This window comes from Pseudoliparis swirei, chromosome 17, assembly GCF_029220125.1.
Source record: "Pseudoliparis swirei isolate HS2019 ecotype Mariana Trench chromosome 17, NWPU_hadal_v1, whole genome shotgun sequence".
Classification (NCBI taxonomy): domain Eukaryota; kingdom Metazoa; phylum Chordata; class Actinopteri; order Perciformes; family Liparidae; genus Pseudoliparis; species Pseudoliparis swirei.
The window spans coordinates 19,887,285-19,913,195 of record NC_079404.1 but is presented as its reverse complement, the minus strand read 5'-3'; the positions used below and the strand labels follow the sequence as shown (position 1 = coordinate 19,913,195).

The 25,911-nt window shown below is 41.1% G+C and overlaps 1 protein-coding gene across 1 annotated transcript; it reads left to right on the top strand.

Moving 5' to 3' along the window:
- insyn2ab (inhibitory synaptic factor 2Ab) lies at positions 1-22,893 on the top strand. Its single transcript, XM_056435400.1, has 4 exons — positions 1-48; positions 6,714-7,881; positions 12,295-12,366; positions 22,614-22,893. The coding sequence occupies exons 2-4, from the start codon at positions 6,719-6,721 to the stop codon at positions 22,795-22,797; spliced, it is 1,419 nt and encodes a 472-aa protein (XP_056291375.1). The 5' UTR covers positions 1-48; positions 6,714-6,718; the 3' UTR covers positions 22,798-22,893.
- Positions 22,894-25,911: the final 3,018 nt, after the last annotated feature.

The window sequence follows — 25,911 nt, the reverse complement described above, 5'->3', positions numbered from 1 at the left end:
GGGGATCTGCGCTTTCTTGTCCTTTGCACCTCTGATCTGTTTCTCAAGGTAACAGTTTTGCTTCTTTTTTTTGTTGAGTTGCACACATATTCAAAAGCTACTGCAGGAAGAGTGGCAGACGCATCTGGTCTGTGACATTCTTAAATTAATCGTGTTGGCTATCAGAAGCATGCTTGAATTGGGATACAACATATTGTTTAAGTCGTTTGGTTAGTGACGCTTGTATGCATTAAGTATGGATACATTGGGATTTGGGGGGGGGGGGGGGGGGCATTTCTGCATCTAAGCATTGAAAGGTTAAATGAAAAATCTGGAAGACACATCAAGGTGTTCCTTTACAATTGAAAGTAAAGATCAATGGTGATGTAATTTGACTTTTATTTCCACACTCATTAGGAAGTGAGTCTTTGCAGCCTTTGCCAGGCATGCAGTATTTATCTGATGATGCAGAGGCTGATTATCGAGATCGCTGTACTGAATTTCCTGGGGCTTGATAATGAAGAATATTGATGAGCGCTCACTCAGACTATTTCATATTGTGGCTGCGATAGACTGCTGGAATGATGATAATTGATTGGCAAACAGAAATCATGTTAAGTGGCCTGGACTGTATGACAAATTCATATTTAATGAGGGATGTGCTCCTCAAGGCTGCATTTCCTAAAAGGTGTATTCAGACTTAACATGACTAATGACGTGTGATCTGGGAAGCTCTAGGGTACTGCATCAGACAGAGCTGCACTTACATTCGCTCCCCCCCCCCCCCTTCCTCTCTCTCTCTCTCTCTGTCCCTCTCTTTTCCACATGTCATTCCTCGACTACTGAATTTACAGGAAACACCGACAGGGTACAGCATTAAGGTGCTGAAAAACAGTGTGGTTTGTCTACCTCGGCATCTTTTTCACTTAAAAATCCCCCTCTACATGACAGTCGATCATCAGAACGACCCGAGTACACAAGTATGCCTGAAGCTCAACCTTTGACTCATCGACAAACTCATCAGGGTGATGCACGACAGATGGAAGCTTAAAAGGGTTAGAGACCGTTTTCACCATTTTCTTCGACAAAAATACATCTTATTCCTGCAACCCACGCCCGTAGGAAAGCACATGACCACACAGAGAACCACAATGCCCTTCTTCATATCAGCCTCTCCAAACTTACTCTTCCCAAGGATCCATTTCCCAGCCAGTGCTCTCATCCAGGGTTTTGCGACGTGGGAACCTTTTCAAACCTCCCGCTGTTCCCCAGAACAAAAAGCACTGATAAATCTTTTAAGCCAATGTCATGAAGCAAACTTTCATAGATGTGGCCGGCGGCCCGGATGGATACAAGTAGATCTGGAAGACTGCATAAGATAAGGAATAAGATTGTGTGTGTGGAGGGGGGGGGGGGGATATGTGTGTCTGTGTGTGTGTATCTGTGTGTGTGTGTGTGAGAATGTGGTGATCTTAAAGCGGGCTGGGATTGTTTAAAAAAAAAAGAAGAAAACACCATTTTAAAATGTGGGACCAAAAGAGGCTTACATTGTCGCTAGAAGAAGAGCCTGATGGTGTGTTGTGTAAAAGATTACTGCAACCCAGAAGGTGTAGGAGCATATAGGGTACAAATGCCTATATGACCACGTATGCACAAAACCTTATGGATTGGACGGGGGCAGCAATCTCGTCCTTTGCATTGTGCTCAGTTGGTGCAATGTCACATTCTCAAATGTATGCAAATAACCAGAAGAAGAAAAAAAAAGTCATTCCAAATGAATACATCGCACGGGAACATTAAAGACAGTGGAACACGTGTGGGACGAGGAGCCCGGTCTCAAAGCATTTACCCTGCGATAAACACTTGTTTTGAGTTTAGTTTAGTTTAATTTCGATCAGCAAAATATACAAAAATCAAAATTCAACAAAAGAAGAAGGTGGCTGACCGAAAGGGTCGAGGCTGAAGCTATCAAGCTTATAAGTGCCCTAACCTATGATTTCACGAAAAAACTTATTTATATACATATACCTACATATATACATATACACATGTACATACATATACATATACATACATACATATTCACATACACATATATAACATATACACACACACATACATAAATACACACACATACACATACATAGCACATACTACTAAAATGATGAGCTGTAGCATTGACGAACAGCCCTCAAGCTTGATGTTCTCAGTTTGTATTGATGGTGCAGTGGCGGTTACAATGTCAGTGGCCAATTACCTACCCAATAATGAAAGTGGCTAGACGGCGTTATCATATGTACATATCCTACAGATGCACTTCAGTAATTATTGCGTTGATGCAGGCTGTCAAGAATGTAAGGCGATCAAAGCAAAGCCGCCTCTTTCTCTCTGGTTTGCGCTGGGTCATAAATCATGAGTCAGCAGTGTTGTAGGGCTGATTTTGCTTGGAAAAGGGATCCAACCTCCCTATTTAACATTCTTTACAACCAACCACGTTCCTACAACACGGTGGTCGTATCAAAACTAATCATGGTACTGTAGTGAGAGGTGTTTTTCCCCCCTCGTGGGGCATTTTTGCGTGATGAACCGATGGGCAGTTGGAACAGAAAAACGTTGTCTGCCACGGTACATAAGGAGATTTCAGAGGATTACTTTTGCGATTTTAGAGTCAATGCATGATTCATAATCCTTTGGATAGCTGAGGCCAAATCAGGGAAGGACCTACGGTAATTAGCAGAGATATAGCTTGCTTTGAGAAGAGGAGGAGGAGGAGGAGGTAGAAGACGTTGAGGCGAAGGAGATTCTCTCTCAACCATCGGAATATATTCACGTCATGTCGGTGTGTCTCTCTCTCCGTATGTGTGTATCTGACTTCCAACAAAAAGTCTTTGAAGACCTTTTCTTGAATCCCTTTGTGTGAATAACCATGTCGCTGCTTTACATGACGGCAGAAGAGATCGCACTCGCTCGGAGGAGACTTCCTGCAGATGTGACAACCTTTTCAGTGGTGTGAGATTTGTTATTGACGAGTGTGGAATAAAAGGATCTCGTGTGAATCAGCCTTTGACAAAATTATTTTGATGCATAAAGCCGCATCTGACTTCAAACAAAGTGCATAATAAGCTATGTTTAAGAACAAATGCCACCCCCAATCAAATCCAGCTGCTCCAAATTCTCCAAACAACTGCAGAGAAATAAATGACACCGCAGACCATATTGTGTGTGCGTAATGAGATTGAGCTGGTTTGCTTGTTTGCTTTTTTTCTCATCTGGCACTGGATGCATTGCAGTGAATGAAGTGACACGAGAAGCTGTTGGCACGCCGTTTATCTCCAGCATGCATAGGAACCAAGATGAAACCCAGTTAACTGTAAATATATTCCATTTCATCAACAGTTTGAGCCGCGGGTTTGGTTACAGTGGAGAGTCGAACACATGGCAGGACTCTCAAGAAATACAACTTTATGCTTTTTATTAGCTCTGTGTGTATGTGTGTGTGTGTTTGTGTGTGTCTGTGTGTGAGTGTGTTTGCGCACACGCTCCATAGGATGCTGGCAAATGCCTCACTTTGAAAAAGGCAACAACAACAACACACACACACTAATACACACACATACAAGAGCCCATTTGCTTTTTATGTACACACACTATGAAAGAAGGAACAAACACAGTTTTCTCATCATTAAAAAGTGTGTATTCTTCTCTTATCACACAAGTTACTCATTCTTTCGTAAGAAATTTGACATGATTAGTCGTTACATCACTGGAGCTCGACGTGCACTGTGGATGCAGATCAAATACAGATCAGAAATTAACATTTTATCTAATCTTATTTACACATGTTTTTCCTTTTTCCAATTCAATCCTTTTACCAGAACAATCGCAATTGATGGATTTACAACGTCTCCGAATGATAAAACATGATTACTTTCAGAGAAGCAGCGACACCATGAATAACTTGCTTTTCTGTGCTAATAAATGATTCATTGGAGTTTATTTATCGCATGCTGTCTTGTCATATGAAAAGGATTAACCAGCTCTTTCTGATGTTTCCTCTCAACCATATCAGACGTCGATTCATTTCCTCGTGCCGTTTGATATACAGGACTGTCTCAGAAAATTAGAATATTGTGATGAAGTTCTTTATTTTCTGTAATGCAATTAAAAAAACAAAAATGTCATGCATTCTGGATTCATTACAAATCAACTGAAATATTGCAAGCCTTTTATTCTGATTTATTGCTGATTATGGCTTACAGCTTAAGAAAACTCAAATATCCTATCTCTAAATATTAGAATATCATGAAAAAGTATACTAGTAGGGTATTAAACAAATCACTTGAATTGTCTAATTAACTCGAAACACCTGCAAGGGTTTCCTGAGCCTTGACAAACACTCAGCTGTTATAAATCTTTTTTTTTACTTGGTCTGAGGAAATATTAAAATGTTATGAGATAGGATTTTAGAGTTTTCTTAAGCTGTAAGCCATAATCAGCAATATTAAAAGAATAAAAGGCTTGCAATATTTCAGTTGATTTGTAATGAATCCAGAATGCATGACATTTTTGTTTTTTTAATTGCATTACAGAAAATAAAGAACTTTATCACAATATTCTAATTTTCTGAGACAGTCCTGTATGCTCAAGTTATGAACTGCGTTTCATCGCAGATGAGACAGAAAACACCATATTTCTTCATTTGATCATATGGAGCTTCATTTGCATGGAGGAGTGACAGCCCGTTGCAAGCCGTTGTATTATGAATGTAATTTTTTAGTGCCTCAAAGCAGGTTGTGATTTACCACTTTTTGGAGACTCTCTGACTCTTAAGTGAAAACTGTTTCTCGTTGACAAAGTTACGTCACTTTGTTCCTCAAGATGCTCTTATTCAAAAGTTGGAACTATCAATAAGCTGTACACATTTAAAGTCTATGGTCAGCTCAGTCAGCCAACTCATGCGGAACAGATCATGTGATCACAGAGTATGCACAGGATCTGTAATTGGTGTCCAGGCTCTGACCTCTTCGCCCAGCAGAGATTGGAGAGTAAAGATAGTAAATTTCCTCCCAAGGGAGTTCAGACTCAGAGCCGACAGCTGGATGCGGGAGGAGGAGTCCATCACCAGATATTAAGTACAGTCTGCTATTAGTGAGCCACATAAGCTGCGTGGTTGTTTCCTCTGCCAGGGACATCAGACCACAAGGGGAAAATATGATATAACAAACACCTCCTACGAGCGGGCCCACCGCCCCACAGTTATTTCTAAACAAAACACCTCCTATTATCGTGGCGATCGTACTATCGAACACCAAAGAATGCAAATAAATAGAGCCTGTATCTTCTGAAACTGTATGTTGCATTGATAAGGAGATGGACATAAGTGTTTGGATACACAGGAAACTTGAGGCTGGCAATGAGTGCAGCTCAGTGTTCCAGTAGATAGATAGATAGATAGATATACTTTATTAATCCCCAAGGGGAAATTTGTCAAATAGATAAGCAGCACAGTGCAAACAGGCCCAGTTTAGATGTAATTATGATATGAAGAACAGGCGAACCAGCTGGAACATAAATCCATTTGTTTGAGCTGTAATGCTTCCCCAACGTATAGATGAATAGGATCTGTGTTGATAAAATGTAAATGTACTCTCCGATATTCAACAGAATAGTTTCCCATTAAGCCAAGAGATTGCGCTTTGCGCAAGGCCACATTATATTTAAGTCACTTAAGCTCTTGTACACTGTTGCCCTCCAAGAAAGATTGGAGTCGACAGTGATCCAATAGGAAACCCCTAAAGTAACATGAGGCGAGGGGGAAATAAGCCACAAAACCAATTGAGCCCAAAACACTTAATCCTGAAACATGAGCATTGCTATTTCACAACAACATAAATCCTGACATAAATGAGTCATAATGCATTTGTAAGCCAACAGAACATATAGCAGCGAGCAGCTTTAGCAGGTCAATAGTTTGTATTGCCATGCACAGACATCTCCTGAATCACATGAACTAACATTCCTGCTTTATCATTTATTTGACTCAAAATGGAACCACCCTTGAAAAAATGTGTCCTGAAACTAGCCAATGAGACCATATAGCAACGTATAGTTCACTGAGGTAATAAATGAAGTGAGAAGTAGGGTCATCTTCTCAGAGACTTCTATACAATCTGACAACCAGAGGTGTCGCCCCCTGCTGGTTAGAGAGAATGTATGAAAAATACAATTGCAGCTTTAAATTCTGGTATGTGTTGCATAGTTGCAATAATGAATTAAAATTGGTTATTAATATAAATGTATATTCTAGTTCAATTAAGAAAGTCCTATGTTTCTTTGATACAAAACACTGAGGATTTCATTTTAAATGGGAAAACAGAATGGGGATAATTGATAATATTAATAATCTACGTGACTAGATACAAGTATAGATGCATACACACTTGTGTAAATTTGTGTAAATTCCTTGTAGATAAAGTTAAATTAGTTGTATCTTTGTTTGGTTTCCAAGATTTACCTTTGATATATATCTATAAATATATATATATATATATATGTGTGTATTTATCTACTGTGCCGTACATTTGCAGATTGTTTCTTTGATAAAGGTTTCTGTTACCCGGTTATTGCTATTGTCACAGTGTAATTTGTTATCGTATATTTCTGCTGTGATTAAAGATCACATTCCCTCTAAACTCATTTAAAGAGTAACAAACATGTTCTTTTATCTTTTTCAGAAAATATGGTGAGCAAAGAAGACACTACATCTGTTCCCTCAAATTCCGATGAATCCGATTCAGAGACAGGTCCATCACACGGCCTTGATGCGCAGTCTGGACCAGAATCCGGCAAGCAGCAGGTAAAGAAGAGAAACAAGGCCTTACAAGTGCGTTTTAAGGATATTTGTGACGCTCAGAAGGAGCATCGAGGAAAACACTCCCGATCCATTTCCTGCAAAGTGAGACACAAAAAGTTCATGACCATGCCGGCCAGACGCTCCATTCCAAACGTGACCAAGAGCACTGGCGTCCAGACGTCGCCTGACCTCACGAAGCGATACAAGACTTTCCCTTTTGAGAGGAAAAAAGGACACACATTTAAACACACTGCTTTGGTGGAAGATTATAAAGGACAAAACAACGTTTTTTTGAGTGATATAAAGACGGGAGGAGAGGACGGACAACCTATCGGGGAGTCCTCCGAGTACACGGGTAAGATTGTGGGCCAGACGAAAGCATTGCTTCACCACGCGGATGACAGTAGTGAAACAGAGGATTTGCTTTCCCGTGCTAACTGTGTGGATGGACCCACTTGTCCAGATCCGTCACATTTCTCAGAAGAGGGCCGTCCGGGCAGCCCTGCTTTCAAAAAAGAGACAGAGTATCAGGTTGGTGGGACAAGGACCAAAAACAAAGGATTACCCAAAGAAGACATGGACGCTGGCACTTCTTCAAAGCGCCAGCTGGCGAACACAGAGTTTTCACAGAACAAGTCAAAGGGGATGGGCCCTGTTGCATGGACCTCTTTGACACACGTGGAGTCTTTAGGAAGCCCGTCGATGAGCTGCAAACGGAAAAAGGGTCCGGAGCTAAACGAACAGCAGTCACAGACACTTCCCCACAGCGCCAAATGCTCTGTGCAGTCACAAGGTCAGTGTCGGACCAGGCATGTGTCCGCCTCTTCTAAACTCCAGCAAACAGTCGGTGGGGATGAGGGCTTTCCTCCAAAAGACACAGGTGCCCCAGGCATGAGGAGCAGCCAGCAGATAATGCCCTTATCAGGAGACAAGGATATCAAAGAACAGCTGCAGGCCATGGAAAACCTCATCAGCTCGAGCCAGGAGACCATCAAAGTCCTACTGGGAGTTATTCAGGAGCTGGAGAAAGGTGAAGCGCAGAGAGAGGGGTGAGTGGAGTCCGCTTTACAGTGCAGACGTCTATACATGCAACCAAACATACACGATAGTGTGTACACACAACAACCTGAGTCTGAGTCTTGTGGTAGCTTTTGGTCATTGTTTCTATGGGCTATAATAACCAATTACTCACCAGTCATTGGTGAGTTATCTGGGGAGATAGCAACATCAGTTTAAAGATGCAAAAAACTATTTTGTGTATTATTCATAAACAGTTAAACCAGATTATTTCAACTTCTTTATTTGAAGGTAAACCTTTACATTTCAAATTTAAAAATCGATCCTGCGATGGGTCTTCACAATGGGACGTTTTTTTTTTACAGTTTCCTGGGATTTCTCTTCTCGATAAGTTCAGGCATAAGGAGGATTGTTTAACTTGTCTGACTGCTTGGGTTTTCTCCTTTTCAGATGTTATAGTTTCTGATCTGTGTTCCCAGATTTGAGCAATTAACAAAAGTGCAATAACTAAAGTGCAATTGTATTATGAGCAATAAGAATGAGGTTTTAAATCTTATAGTTTTAAAGAAGAAACGTGATCCTTTAACAAGACAACGTGTCTACATTCAGGCTAGTGACTCTGCGAGGGAGTTTGGTTCTTTGAGCTAAATACTCACATCAGAGTGCTAACACACTCTCAATGACAACGCTACGATGTTCAATAGGTATTTATTGTTTACCATCTTAGTTTAGCATATTATTATAGCATAACATATGCTAATTAGCACCAGAAAAAGAAAACAATAGTACAGCTGAGGTTACTGGGAATGGCATCATTTTTGCTGGTATTTGCCTATAAACTGAATAAATTGACAACAAGAAATATTGATCTCATGATGGCAGGAGATGGACATTCAGAGGATCAAATATCGCCAACTCATCCTCTTTTTGCCATGTAAATTACCTGTAAAGTAGGGATGTGCCAATCAGGTTTTTTGGGACGATAATGCTTAACAATTTTCATAAGATACTCAATCGATGTCCACATCCTGACTCCTACTGCAGTGCTCTTGAAAGAAACAATGTATCCCTTCGCTAAAACCCGTAGCCCCACAAAGCAAAATGTATTTAAGTCTTCCATATCCAGTGGAGAACAATGGCGCTATGGGACATGGTTGTAAAGGCCCAATTAGTGCAGCCTCATAACACTTTGCCTTTCATCTCCACAAAACATTGCCTGCTATAGTGCTCTCACTGTGTTGTGCTCCTTCTGCATTATTAGAGAGGTGCAGTTACAGGACACAAAGCATGCCCTGCACAGTACGTTCCCCTTCCCATTTTTGCATGGCTGGACAGCCAGATAGCCGACTTTAATAATCATAAGTACGCTTACTTAAGACTAAACTTTGAAATGAATCCAATTAAAAGTCTCCAGGTTCTTACCGTGAACGAATGCATGATGTCAAGTGTATTTTAAGCCACTTCAATTAGCATACATGCAGTCACAAAAGGTTAAAGTTAACCAATGGTAAAGCAATGGGCACATTGGGCCTCGTGCAAGAAGGACTCGTTCAAGTGACTTCGGAGAAGTTGCAGAATTCACCCATTTATCTTTGATTTTATTATTTCTCTTAGGCACAAACCCAATTCACGAGTGGTCCAGACCTGTCGTAGGAGTCATTTGCAGTTAGTCTCTCTGTATATTATAAGGTCAATGAGACGGGTCACCAAGTGTTAACTTTATTTTATTTTGGATGTCTTTCGCGTGTCAGGCCTTTGGGAGAGAAAAATACCCTTCCACGTGGAGGTTTATTCAAGTCGCATTCCTGGGGAACATCCTCCGTTGCAAGGACTGACTATGCAACATCACCTATGATGGCACGTATTCTTTTGTCCATCTCCATGATAGAGACTTACCCTCACCCCCCCCCCCCCCCCGTCTGTTGCAATCATCGATCGCCTTGCAGTGACAAGACGTTATATTGAGCTCTTTCCACTCTATTTTAGTGGCGTTATAACCCTCAGGTAACACAGCATTAGCCGTTTGCTATTTTTTGCTGCTGACCGTGTTGAAAGATCTATGGATTTTTGCTTTATGTATCTCATTCTTTGGTGCCATTTCCATGAATGAACACTATTGTACAAATGGGAAAAGACTTATATGGTACTACCGGGGGCGGTAAACATGCTGGTTTTCAATCCTCATGAACACACGCCCGTGGCATTCATCATGTTTACGATGGTAATTTACACACTTTTCTGAAGTTTGCTGAATTCGTTCTGGCAAATTGTATAAAAAAAAGTAGAGAAAGTTAATGTAAGAATAGGAGTATGTTCCTTTGTGAGGCCCATTGTTCATATGACGGCATTCAATATTTCCATATCCCAATTCTTCAATTTTGGGCAGCTTAGATGCATTACATATTCATAGTGTTCATGGTTTTTATCTCAAAGTGGTTCTAAGATTGAAAAAATTGCACACGGACCATTAATTATTTCTTTACACGTGTGTAACTCTCGGTTAAACTGTATTGATAAAAGAGCCATAGTACAACTGTTATATGAATAAAGTGAGATATGAGGGTCGCTACCCATGCTAGTGTAACTGCTGCATCATATTGTCTGCTGTGTCTGCATAAGACATACTTCTGTCATATTCATTGAATGTGTTTATGTAACTCTGGTCATTCTGGTCACATGACATCTATTGCTTCTGTCCATCGTGGAGAGGGGTCCTCCTCTGTTGCTCTCCTGAAGGTATCTTCCCTTTGAAAAGGGAAGAAAAGAGTTATTCCTGATCCGATGTGAGGTCCTGGGACAGCGATGTCGTATGTGTACAGATTGTAAAGCCCTCTGAGACAAATTCGTAATTTGTGATATTGAGCTATACCAAATAAACTGAATTGAATTAAACTGAACATACCAAACATGTGCATGTACATAATATGACAAACGCACCCCGTATTTAAAGCATGCCCCATCTGAATGTAGTTTTTGATCACAGGTTATCAGTAAAAAATAAATGATATGCAGTGCTCAAGCAGAGCAGCAACCACGTAAGCGGGTGTTGACAGTAAAAGTGACATGAGGAGGGCGGGACATATCCCGGGACAGCTGACCTGGGCAACACGGCTAGAAACACAGAATCTGTGCCAACAGACAGTCGGCTTAGCGACCGAATATCCACGGTGCAGTTTGTTTTTCTCCATGAAGCATCTATGAAATTATACTCTGTGACAGGCTGTGCTTTTTAATATTGTGTCGCTTTAGTGATTCATGAGCATTTTACCCTGTACGGGAAAATGAAGTGTTTTCTTCTTCTTTTTTTATCGCTAAATACATCCGGTGATTATGAATTTAGGTTAATACCCTTTGATGAATAGAGCGGAGCTCTCTAAATTACAAACATGCACAAGAAAAGCCCGGCTGCCGCACAGCACGCGTGTGGACCTCGTCTGTGCAGTGAGTTACTGGTCTTGCTCACGGCTGCTCAAAGAGACTTCATTTGGGGGCCGGAGCAGAATGGATGAGACCTTGTTGACCTTGAGCTCCCATCAGCATTTTCGATCCACGTGCTTTTCTGTCTCCCTCGATAAGGTCACCTCTCGTGTCACGGTGAGCAGTTGAGATGCGAGCCCTGGGCACGGCAATCCGACCGAGTGATGGCTGCAGTGACGGCGAATAATCACATGTGCGGCACGAACGCAGCGCCTCCCTTCATCCCCAGACATTGCAGCCACGACTTATTGCGTGCAGTGACTAGCGCAAATAACCCTCTGCGGCCCTGCATGCTTGTGTAAACTCAAATTCGGAAATATGCATAGAATGTTCCAACGACGCTATCGTATAGTCACTATGTCATCTTTAAAATGTGCACCCATAAATCTCCGTCGAGCCCCAGCGATGGCTTATGTTGGTGCTTTGTGGAGGTCTTTCAACATAACAAATTGCAACTCTCACACAGTAAAGACAACAGGCCCGCGGGGCGGTGTTCCCCACGCCATAAACAAAGCGGATACAATTTGTCTTGCCGATTGTTTTTTTTGGAATCCTTGATGTTAATTATGTCGAAAGCAAATTGAGTTAGATGATGAATAAAAAAAAGATGTACGGTAGAGCGCAGAATGTAAAGGTATTGATTTTTCACTACACGTGATTCATACAGCATTTATATGCTACAAGTACTTCCCATTGCCTATAGAATAGAGACACAGAACACAGTTAAATAACGACGTCGAGGCAAAGCGAGGTAATCCTGTTGTGTCAAATCAGCAAGTCTGCACACTTGATAAACTAAATCTGAGAGAACTGCAGGATGAGAGCCCCTGCTGCATTTTCAACTTGGTAGGAATAAACAACAAGCTGAATAGATTTTGTCTGATAGCTGATGCCCACAGATGTTGAAAAATGGAAGCTCAAGCCTGTCAGTGGAGATCACACGTATCTTTTCATCTCTCTGTTCACAGGCTCACCTACCGAACAGGACAAGACACAGCAAATTGTGACACTTGTCGAAACAGCGCATGCATCATTTACAGGTGGGCCCTTTTCACAATCATTAATATCTGTGTCGTTAATGCTGCATTAAATGTTGTTTTTTTCTTTATGATAATTTGGTTCAGTGTGAAAGATGGATGCTGACATGAGGTGTTTATTGTGATGCTTTTCTATACAGGAAATGTCTGGAGAGACATTGATCTCACGAAGGCTTGACAGCTTTAAAAAAATGCAAAAATTGTGAGATGATTAATCATAAAATAATCATCGGGTATTTGGGAAGAAGAGTCCAAAGTAAATGTGCAGCTGCCGGCCTGAACTGAGTATATTATGCAAGTGCAGCACATAATATACTCTCAACAGTGCTGCTGGCAGCATGGTGTGTTTTTCTACAGTACAATGGATGATGAAAAAATAATGACTCTGCGGAATGTGTCGCTGTAATAAATAAGTAATCACACAGAAGAAGCGAAGTAGATAGGAAAGGAAACACAGTTGAAGCCGTCACGAAGTATGAGATCTAGAAATTCATCACGTCCGATAAAAAATAAAATGTTTGGAAACAACGGTTGGATTAACCTTCTGGATTTCTGTCGAAATACGCCGTGGTTCTGTGTGACGTTAGTGCTCTCGTGTGTTCTGAGATGAACACTGGTTCAGAAGCAGGTGGGAAATCCACTAAAGCGTTGACCTTGTGTCATTTGTCACAAAAGCCTGGACCGCTGAACCCGCTTGTTATCTTGTTCTTTAGAACAGGAAACAGACAGCTGTTTGGAAATACCTTTTGTACAGTGGGACCTTTCGGTTGTTTTTAGATGGGTGAAAGTGAAAGTAGCTTTGGATACCGACTGAATATGAACATTTAGCAATATGCCACATGGCAATAAAAGTTGCTTTAAACAGCAATACATAAAGAGCCGTCCAGCTTTACTCTGGTTTAAAATATTTTGAATGAATTTCAGATGTTTTAAACACCTTCAATATTATAATATACTACACACCTGCACGGTGGTGTCGTGGCTATCACTGTCGCCTCACAGCAAGTGGGCCGTGGGTTCAATTCCCGGTCGGGGCGGTCCTTCTGTGTGGAGTCTGCATGTTCTCCCCGTGGCAGCGTGGGTTCCCTCCTGGTTCTCCCGCTTCCTCCCACAGTCCAAAGACATGCAGCTCAGGTTAATTGATCTCTAAATTGCCCATAAGTATAAGGTTCTATTCTGTGTGTCCTCGGTGTCTACTGTGTCTTCTCTGTGTCTCCTCTGTCTCCTTGACTGTGTCATTCCCTGCACCTGCCCTCAGCCACTCTAGTCTCGTTACTGTCTGATGTCTTACACCTGTTTTCCCCCCTATATATTGTGCCACTCTTTCCCTTGTGTTTTGGCTGGATTGTTCTGTCAGGGCTAACGTCACAGGTTGCGAGGTACAGGAGCTCAAACGCAGAGGAATCGAGAGGACTCAATCTAGATGAACAAAAAACATTTTACTGTAGCCAAAAGGGTAACAAAAAACATAAGGTCCAAACGGGGCAGGCAGAGGATCAGCGGTCAGGGCAGGCAGGCAGGATCAGGTACGAAAGACAGGACGACGGGAAAATGAAAACAATCCAGCAAAAGACAAGGGAAAGAGTGGCACAATATATAGGGGGGGAAACAGGTGTACGACATGGAAACAGGTGTACGACATGAGACATTAACGAGACGAGAGTGGCTGAGGGCAGGTGCAGGGAATGACACAATCAAGGAGACAGGAGAGGCTGAGGGCAGGTGAAGGGGATGAAATGATCAAGGAAACAGAGGAGACACAGTAGACACCGAGGAGACACAGAGTACACACAGAACAGAACCTTACAATAAGTGTGAATGTGAGCATGAAAGGTTGTCTGTCTCTATATGTGCGCTGAGATGGACTGTACCCTGCCTTCGCCCAATATCAGCTGGGATTGGCTCCATCGCCCCGTGAGCCTAATGAGGATAAGCGGTATGGATGGATAATGGAATATTATAAAGTCATGATGATACTTTACCGTCGACAAGTTTTGCAAGGAAACTGACAGGTTTTTCAGGATTTTTGCTTCATTTCGTATTTTCCACAAGATCTTTTCTATAAGATCTATTTCTTCCCCCCCTGACGAATGCATTGTGTCAGGCTGACCCAGATTGTGATGTGAAAACAACACTGGACCTTAAAAGCAGGGCACTCATTGTGCATTGAAAAAGATGAAAAAGCATTGGGCCTCACAGATGTGGTCCTAATCAAGTGTTGCATATCAAGTCGTGGCGTACGAGTCACGTAGAGATAGTCTGTATTCCTCCACAGAAGGAACTAACTTTTATTTGAAATTATAATTACTTAATTCGAGGAATTATTATGATAATTCTGAATGCATTTTAAGTTGAAACATGTTGCTGAAATAAGATCAAACTAAACGAACCGTCCTGGGGAACCTCTTCTGTTTCCCCCGGCACGATAACATCCACATACATATGATCTAATTTATTCTCTCATTGCTCATTTTCCTTGACTTTCACATCCCCTTGATTGCCTTCCATCACACTTAATTCATGTCAAACCATTCTTTATTTCTGTCTCTGCTCAGACGACAGTTGAAGTAAAATGTTCAAATGTCTGGGTCCCATAATACTGACTAATTCTTATTTATTTAGTTTAACCTTTGACTTAAAGCTTCTTGATTATGCTACTACTCATGAACAGGTGGTGGTGTATCACGTTAAATCTTAGCACTCATTCTAGTCAGTCTCAGGGGGAAAAGGTTAGAGAGTGTAGAGAGAGAAAATGTTCTTTAATGAGCCCATTGACGTCACAATACCTCTCACATTGGAGACTTGGACGAGATACAATACATTCCCTGATCTAGGCTGCACGTTCATCAAGATCTACTGGATATGAACACCACAACCGACTCAGACATGAGCCGCTGGCTTGCCTAAGGAGCATGACGAGACAAAAAAATCTGCTCTTGGCGCATCAAGACAAGAGCATTGGTCTGATATTGGCTCGTACAGCAAAGAATCCAGTTCTAGATTCTCCTCATCACCTATGAAGCCCTTCACAACCTCGGTACTCCATACTTTTCTGACCTCCTGCACCGTCAAGCACCTCAGATCTACAGACGCCAACCTCCCCTATACTTTGTCCAAGTATCGGACCTGGGGGGACAGGGCCTTCTCCATTGCTGCCCCCTCCCTCTGGAACTGTCTCCCCCATCACCTCAGACATTCTCCATCACTCCACACTTTCAAAATAGCACTTAACTAGAACGGGCACTCGGTAGAGCGCATACCTTCGCTATCACAAGATCGGGCATTGAATTATGAACATTTTGGCATTAGTTGCATGCCAATTGGATAGAAATTGACCGTGCTGTGGTAAAAAGAAGATTTTGACCTTTTCATGACCTTGACCTTTGACCCGATCGATCCCAAAATCTAATCAAATGGTCCCCGGATAATAACCAATCATCCCACCAAATATCATGCGATTCGGTTTAATACTTTTGGACTTATGCGAATAACACGCATACAAATAAATACACGGCGATCAAAACATAACCTTCCGCATTTTCAATGCTAAGGTAATAACCCATTTATTTTAATCTGCATTTGTCTTTACTATGTAAAGGGCCTTGAGGACCCATTTAAAGCGCTATACAAATAAAATGTATTATTATTATTAAGGTGAAGCAAAAATAGAAACAAAAGGCTTTCCATCATCAATATCTTTTCAAAAGCACAGCGGGATAACGGAGACCGAGGGCTGCAGAGCGACAGCCGCTCTCACCACTGCAAGACAGAGAGCAGCTGCGTAATCAATAAAACTAGAAAACATGTTTAAGCCTCGACTGAATGATCCCGAGAGTAAGATTCACCAACCGCAGGCAAAAAGGGAGACCACCATTCAGCAAGAGCTGGAAACCAATCTTTCTTTGGCTGAAAGACCAAAGAAACACACCAGATCTCGGCAACATATTATCGAACATGAATTTATGAGAAAGAAAAGTCTTCATTGACGTGTCAGGAGGAAGAATGTAAAGGCTTTCTACGTTCCAGATGCAACAAGTCCTCCAAACCACACGACGACATCGGTGGTTTGTTCCTAACCTCTAATATTCCTGAATTAGTGTCGCTAACATCGGCAAGTGATCAATACATGTTCATGACTAAATGTAATGATTGCAGTGTTAATCACATGGTTACCGTTGTGAAATGGATGAAGATTGGAGTCGGCAACAAACCACTTGGTTAAGTTTCAGAAAGGATCATGTTGGGGTGATGCTGAATCAAAATGTGTCCTGTAACAAAGACGTTTTTCACTTCATATATTTAATTGGTTAATTAGTTCATTCTCTTCAATATTTTCGTTTTTTTAACGTACTATTGGTGGTTTCCTTTGTTACGGCCCGACTGCCGCTGTGTGTCCGTCTCTTTGTGTCCTGATTGATCACGCAGGCCTTTTCTTTGATTTATGTCCATGTGTTGATCCATGACTCTAAGTAAGTGTTCCTTTCAAGAGGGTTTAAGTAGAGTGTGTATGTAAGAGTATTTGTAAGGCTACCAGAGCATTAACAAATTCTATGGTTTGAGGGAATTTATTATGTCATGTGGTTTGACTGAACCTCTTGTTTAATAACGTCTTACTGCAGATGGCAAACAGGGGGCATTCGGGTTTCATCTAACGGAGAACAAACATTATAGATGTAACGGCGACATCATTTGTACGACTGGAGCAATAAACCAAACCACTGCGTTAGAGGAGCAAAGAGAATTCCTCTAGCCCATAGCTGAGTTTCTCTTCTTTCACCTCGCTGATCTTATCTACTGCCACTCTGTACGTCGGCGCAGCAGCTTGGCTTAATTATCGAACGATGAACAATTCCGGACGGCAAAAGAACCGACACCGGTCTGTTGCCAGTAAACCATCGCGTATGTGGGATGGCAATAACATCACATAGAAGACACACTCTGCGGAGTACTATTATTATTGTATCTGTGCGCCGTTTCATTAAATGTTGCTTATTTCGGATCACCCAGTTTGTTTTTTAAGTCGGTGAATAGAGACTCTTGGCAAGCAGGGAGGTATATACTGTCACGGTCCTATCTACATCTGCCAAAGCAATTGTAATAAATATCTTAAATTCTGCAAATAGTGCTGTTTAGTATTCTTCAGCTGCATAAACAATCCAAGACTGAATTTGGTTTTTAGAGAGGAAAAAAATAAATGCACTACTTTAATGTTGATCTCTGCTCCTGATTTTGAATGTTCTTTTTACTGTGACACACAATGACCTCACCTCATTACCAGTATCCCGGTTATTATAATAGTCTATGAATACAGAGAGTTAAACTACTTATAGGGCAGCGGTAATTACCATGATGGTCAAACCACTCAGTGTGACACCTTGAATAAGAGGCAATTTAAAGCCTCAAAAAGCAAGTTGAGATAAAAAGCTACACCTCAAAACTTTCAAATGTAACCGAGATTAGCATCCCCTAAAGATGTCGCACTTAATTTTTGAGCAGGCCAGCGTTTTCGCTAGATCCGATAAATTCAGGACTTGAGTATAGTTGCTGAGCTCCGGTAGTCAATCTATAGGTCTTATCTAGACTTCAGCTCTGTTCTGAAAGTCTCTGCCGACCCTCCGGTTTACTGCAGCATCTCATACATCACTGTAACAAATGGCAAGTAAATGAGAGAGAAAGAGATAGATAGGCTGAATGGACGGACAAAACATTAGGGGAACTAGAATGGGCACTCGGTAGAGCGCATACCTTCACATATCACAAGATTGGGCATTGAATTATGAACATTTTGGCATTAGTTGCATGCCAATTGGACAAAAATGTATCGTGCTATGGTAAAAAAAAAAGATTTTGACCTTTCCATGACCTTGACCTTTGACCCGATTGATCCCAAAATCTAATCAAATGGTCCCCGGATAATAACCAATCATCTCACCAAATTCCATGTGATTCAAGAAGATTTGACCTGTTCATGACCTTTGACCTTGACCTTTGACCCGATCGATCCCAAAATCTAGTCAACTGGTCCCTGGATAATAAACAATCATCCCACCAAATTTCATGCGATTCGGTTCAATACTTTTTGAGTTCTGCGAAAGATTTTGAACTGTTCATGACCTTTGACCTTGACCTTTGACCCAATCGATCCCAAAATCTAATCAACTGGTCCCCGGATAATAAACAATCATCCCACCAAATTTCATGCGATTCGGTTAAATACTTTTTGAGTTCTGCGAAAGATTTTGACCTGTTCATGACCTTTGACCTTTGACCCGATCGATCCCAAAATCTAATCAACTGGTCCCCGGATAATAAACAATCATCCCACCAAATTTCATGCGATTCGGTTCAATACTTTTTGAGATTTGCGAATAACACGCATACAAATAAATAAATAAATAAATAAATACACGGCGATCAAAACATAACCTTCCGGCATTTTCAATGCGAAGGTAAATATAACACGGTGCAATCGTTGCTGAATTAAATCACAATTGACCTATGTATGGCTTTAACACAGACCAATGAAATCACTTGATCAGCAGATATTAGCTATTATATATTCGCAGTTTAGCATTTGAAATCGTACCAACCAGGAAAATGAACCCTCAGAATTTTTTAACCCCAAAAAATATGTCTGGTTGGATATCACAATGTGTAATATTATTATTAGTGGTAGTCGTAGTATTAAAGGAACTGAAACATTCAACTCAAAGACAGACATGTTATGATCGGATTGTCTCCATCTTCTGGTCCTCATATTCCCTTCTTATCCAAATTTTTGAACAAGTAGTTCAAACAAGATTTACAGGAGCATCCAAAGCAACTAGTATGGAAGCAGGAAGCCCAGTTTAACAAACATACTTAGATGAAAGCTTTACAGGACTGTATTCCTATCATGCTGTGTTGAATAAAACCAGCATTTGAATCAAAGTATGCAACGTAGTGGTTTCTAATTTGGAACTAACAACCCCTGAAAAACTGTTAAGTTCAGGGAAAGCAATATGATGAGATGCAATGAGCTGATTAGCACTGGTAGCCCATGCTGAGATGGTGGAGCTGTGTTTTTCTTTTGAGTAAACAATTGTCAAGATTGCTTATTCCATTTCATTCTCATTAATGGTTTAGTTTTTTTTTTTTTTGTCTGTAAAGCAGAAGGCTGTGTAATAGACAACAACACTAGCTTGTATATCTGGTATACATGACAGGGGAATAATTTAGCATCTGATCAAGATAACCTGCGGGAAGTTTCTGCTGCGACTGTCGCCTGTCAGGGAGAGAAATAACTGTCAGCCTCTCGAGATCCATTCTACCATATGACCTGTCATAGTTCTGAAGCTGTTACACTATATTGCGCTTGAACCACTCATCTTGTCAAGGGGAAAGTTTAAACTTTGAATGGCCAGAGGGGAAATCACCAGAGGAGAAATTACGTTGGTGCTGGCAGAAGAAAGAACAGAGAGAAGCAGCAAGCAGGTATACACGCTGCTAAATGAACAGAGTATGCCGTGTTAAAAAGACATCTCACGGCAGCATGAATTCCCCCCCCCCCCCCCCCAGGAGCAACAATCATTGAATGGTGCTCAGCACACCACGACCACAGACAAACAAACGGCTCGCCACTGATCACAGCAACCGCGACTCACACTGCATAGCTAAAGAGATGATTAATCTGCTTTGCCGAATGCCCTAGAAAAGCCTCCATGTCTCCAGCTGCTTCAATCTGTTTTTGCGCAGAGATGATCTTAGATGTAGGGTAGTTGTTCGCGGGAGCACCTGCTCCCCAGTGCCACCCTGGGGTTCCCCTGAGGCCTTTGTCCACAGCGTACAGTAAGTGCAGTGATCTGGCAAGTGATTAATTGCTTAATAATTGCTGAGGCTAGTCTGTGTTGCACTGTGCTGCTGTGATTCGACTCTGCTTTCTGTCAAGTCAACACTCTTTGAACAGCAGTTGTAAAAGATCCTTGCAGTTTTTTGGGGTTTTAAATTCAACAAAAACAATGCAAATAGAGATAAACGCTTTGAAGATTTGAATAAGAGATACATACTGCAAGAAACAGCAGTTATGTCAAGATAAAGGCGTCGGTCTAATCTAAAAACTGAGTTTCTCACTGTCAGTGTTTACCTGTAAGTGTGAGTGGAAATAAATCAAAAGGATGTAGGAAAATTAAAAACGAGCAAAGCACTGGGTTAAAACAGCTTTTGTTTTGCTACAGCAAAACATGCTTGAAAACACCTTGTTAGGGAATGGCCGGGAGCCACGGGGAGTAGGACTCAAAAGCAGATTGCAAAAAAGAGGTAGTCAGATTCAGGAGACCAAATGTCTTAACTTTGCGAAACATTAGAGACGAACTGACACAGAACAAGGTGTTGACACAGTTTAAACACACAGACTAACTAGAATGGGCACTCGGTAGAGCGCATACCTTCGCATATCACAAGATTGGGCATTGAATTATGAACATTTTGGCATTAGTTGCATGCCAATTGGATAAAATTGACCGTGCTATGGTAAAAAGAAGATTTTGACCTTTTCATGACCTTTACATTGACCTTTGACCCGATCGATCCCAAAATCTAATCAAATGGTCCCCGGATAATAACAAATCATCCCACCAAATTTAATGCGATTCAAGAGGATGTTGACCTTTTCATGACCTTGACCTTTGACCCGATCAATCCCAAAATCTAACCAAATGGTCCCCGGATAATAACCAATCATCCCACCAAATTTCATGCAATTCGGTTTAAAACTGTTTTTGTTATGCGAATAACACGCAAACAAATAAATAAATAAATACACGGCAATCAAAACATAACCTTCCGCATTTTCAATGCGAAGGTAACGAGGCACAGGTGCAAACAATGAGGGCGGGGTCTGCAATCACACAGGTGGAAACAATAAGGAACAGGGCAGACAATCACAGGGACAGGAAATGCAGGGAAACAGAGAACACGAGAGACAGGGACTTCAAAATAAGAAACAAATACTCTGGATCATGACACACCTTTTATATCAATAAGGAGGAGTTTCATGCAGCCAAAGGCTCTTGCACATTTCTGACTTGCTTTTCATATAATCAAGCGCATTTATCCATTGTGAGTCCAGACCAGTCAAACTCCTATCCAGCCGTCGATGCGGCTTCTCCTCTGAAGGCTTTAAGAGAGCTCTGTTCTTAACCGACACTTTTCTTAAGGGTGAAAACAGTTCCGAGGCTTCATTGTCACTTTGAGTATTGCATATCCTTCAGCGAACTAATTACACTGCCCATCAAAGCCGTGAGCCTATAAGCCCGAGCTTTGTGCCTCAACGTCTAGAGGGGTAAATGTTTGACCTTGACGTGTCAGATGTCATCTTTTTCAGCAGCTTCACTCCCCTCCACCTTTAATCCTCCAGAGTTTGATTGACAGGGAAAAAAAGCTTTGGTTCACTGTGGTTCTAAAATGCCGTGTGTGAAGTAATCCGAGGCAATGATAAAGAATAACGATTCAAAAACGGCCAAATACAAAAAGCAAAAAAACATGTTATTATCAAGTACAGTTTGTTGGGCACTGTCACTTTGGCAGCCACATAGCAGATGATTCATTTTCTATTATTTACACTCGGATGCTTCCAACATTTATTGCATGTACCCCCAGAAATATGTACATTAACAGAGCACTAAAAATCAATAGCAATAAAGTGAAAGGAGATGGTGTATAATAACGCATTTATCCCTTGCTTGAATACAGGCAGTTAATCAGGAAATGCTTGGCCTTTCCGTGGTTTCATTTGGATGGGATTAAGCCCTACAAAGAGACAAAATCAGACGCTGACCAGCCTGGGATTACACTGGTGGATATGGAGGTCTGGTGTCAGGAGCAACCCATATTCTGGCTCTTATACAAATATAATCTATGCAGGAAAATCCCTTTGACGACATCCATAAAAAATACGGACATGATGCAAAGGAACTCTATTATCAGGGGAGTCTGTGAGATATGTGCTGCCAGGGTGTCTGACAGTGCAAGTGAACGGTTTGCTTCCCTCCCAGCCTCCATCTGGACATCAGTGGATTACTAAAATAAAAAAGAAAAGTTAGAAATGTTACAACCTCTAAAAAGAGAAATTGCTAACTTAAAAAACCTACAGATGAATCCACTTGATTTTAAATCAGGAAATCTTCTGTCAAATCCCTGTTTTTAAAGTAAAGTACTGAACTGAATACTAGTGTAAATGATCTAAAACGTTCCCTCTTGTGCTTGTGTTACAGTGTCGAGCTGGACTTCAAACTGCAGGAGGACAAGCTACAGGCCCTGATAAAGAGACTTTGCCCTCTGGACAGCCAACAATGTCCCGCTCTCCCTTACTCCAATGAAGTATTCACATCCACCCCCAAACGCAAATCCAAGACAGAGTCCAAAAAGCATGCTCGTTGGAAACTCTGGTTCCTCTGACTGAAACACGAAGGCTTTGGAAATCGCCTTTTCGCTGGGCAAATCAATACCCCTGTTACCTTCGGAACGGATGAGGGAATATTCAGAGAGGGTGATCAACACATGAGGATGTATAACGACAGAAACCAGTTCATTGGGGGTACTGAGTTGGGACTGCACATTAAGTCAGCCGGGGGAGAGCAGAGACAAAAAACATTTTAGATCCCGTCAATTCTTTTTCTGTTGTTCGCTGAAGAGGATGGACACACACCTTCAAAATCTAGGTGAGCTTTGGGATGCAGACACGTTTCTTAGCTGAGTAAAGATGGATGTTTCTTTTTTTTTATCTACAGGTTGTTTGCAACTCATAGTTTGTGTGTGACTTTTTATTGCCTTCTCCAATGCAATGTACTTTTGGTCTTCTTCCCATTAGAGCATACTGCTTGGCAACAAGAGGAGGCGCCATGTGGAGGGCCTTTCATGAGTGAAGCTATTATCTTTGAATGGACATCAGCCCCACCTCCGGCAAAGCACAAACATTTGACTATGCGTGAAAGACTGAGACACCGTAGAGCACATGGCAGTGTGTCAGACTGTTCTTATGGCCCGTTTATTCTCTCTTCTTCCTCATTATTATCTGTTAACATTCTGCTCTGTTTGTCTGGCCGACTGAACGTCTGCCTGCCTTTGGTTATAACTCCTGTCTTCTCTCTCTCTCTCTCTCTCTCTCTCTCTCTCGGTTTGTCTTTCTCTCCATTTAGCTCAACCAACCAACTAGGCATCCAACCTTGCCTCAGTCATGCGGTCCTTTCTGTTGGCTACACTGTCACGTACTATTCTGAATTTATATTTTAACAAAGTACTATGAAAATAAATATATATATATATATAGACATATATATATATATATAGACCTATAGACATAAATATATATACTGTCTATATATAGACCTATAGACATAAATAAATATATATATATATATATACATTTATATGTTTGGGCCCCTTACCTTAAAGAAAGTAGGTACAATTGATAAAACTGCAGAAGTCTTCTGGGTGAGGTCAAATTATTTTTAACAACATAAAGTATATGTGTTGACTACTTCCAAGGCTGATGACTTAAAAAAGATTTTCATTTAGTTTTGAATTTCCAACAAAAAGTAAAGGCTATTTTGACATTTCTCTTTGAGTTCTCTCTGTCACGCAATGTGCAACCTCATCTACTTCTAAGTGATTTATTCGATGCTAGGTTATCTTTTTAAGTGTATTTTTTTTTAACAGTGATTCATCTTGCCATTCAACTGTGCATTACATCTTGTAAAAACTAAAGGCTTTTATTTTTGCAGCCCTACAAAACACCGAACATCTGGTTACCCACCCAACAACTGTGAATTGGCAAAGTTAATAGAAAGGGCTATACACAGTGCTAACGGAGGACGGTAGCAATCTTACAGCAGAGCTTGGGAGAGAATTGTAGCCACCAGCTTTGGTTAAGTACAAAAAAATCACTGATGTAGCAATGATACTGAACTTGTACGCTGTAACAAAGAAGGTATTTAATTCAAGTGATTTTATAACAGCAGCTCTAATGTAGGTTATGGTTCTGTTACTTGTCTGATTAATGTGATGAATACACATACTGGAGTCCCATCGTTAGACTAGGCAGTCGATAACATTATTCAGGTCACCAATTTCCATGCAAAGCTCTGTAACTTGAGAATTTAGTAATTATGTGCAATATTATGCATTTTTCTACTGTTTCTACATCACAATAAACACATGTAAACTCAAGGTGATATGGTGTGCTCCTGTGTCTGTTGAAAGATAGAGACAATAGAGTTGCAAAGTGAGAGGAGCTGTTTTAGTTTGTAAAAAATAGATAAGTTCTATTCATTCAAGTCATTGTTACGTGACTCACAGTTGGAGCACCTCTTACAGCTTTGATTGGCATGAATCTTCCAAAGTTGACTCATGAGTAGGCCTACAGAAGATTAACAGGCGTGTGATAAAATATATTGTTCTTAGATAAATGAGAGGTACAAGCTTGTGTACATCAAAAATGTGTGGTAGAAGACTCCGAAGCTGCATTTCGGTTAGAAACCACCATTCATCTCAACCTAAAATTTAATTTGCGTGCACATATTTTGCAATGTGCCAGTTACATTGAGAAATCAGTGTACTTTTAATTTTGGGGTCAGTTTTGGTGGAGTTCAGAAACTTAACGCGACGGTTTGTTTAAAATTTCAATGACAGCATGTTGAATTCTTACTTAGGTGTATTCTCGATCGGTGGCTGATGCTCGGGGGTTATTATAGTATTTAGACCCATAACCTTTCTCAGAAAAGAATTTAGAATGATTTAAACCAGTAGCTTTAACATCGTTACATATGCAGAAGAGATCTGTGTTTATGTCAAGTAACACTGAGACTATCATTTAAAGCCTCCCGTCCCCGCTACATCACGACGTGTAGTTGCAGGCGGAGCTGCATTCCCCCGGTGTCAGACAGTCCTCATTGTAAATCTTTTGTGCTTTTTGAAGCAGGGATAGACCATGACCAGGGCTCAGCAGCGGCAGTGTGGTTGAGCTCCTTCTTCTCTCTTCTAATGTGATTACCGCTCAATACCAAGAAGAGACACTTCAAGACTTGGGAGGCTCAGACTTATGGGGGTTCCGGTCCTTCAAACTAAGTCACCTGATCCCAAATCCATCCTTCTCCCACCATGTCTGTCTCTTTCTTTCTCCTCAGCAGATTCTCTTTGCTTTTATTGCATGTGCCCTCCAACATTTGGTTCCGACAGCATTTACTTCCTCTATTCCTGTTTCCTATTTTCACAGCTCACGGTTTCCTCTACATTGGTCTCCTTTCTCTGCCCCTCTGCCTTTTACTCTAAACACATAGAAGTTCCAGTTTTCAGATTATATTTACAAAAGCCAAATAGGTTTATGAATTTAAAAAAGAAACATGCTTTACTTCTTTTTGCCATTATTGGTGTCATTGTGTGCATTGTGTCAGAGACTACAACAAAACGGGGAGACAAACGAGCTGGCTGCGAAGAAGTAACTATTTATCTGTAATAAACATAAGTAAAACATTGTAACGTTGAGGCATCAGTTAGCAGTAGTTCAATTCAATT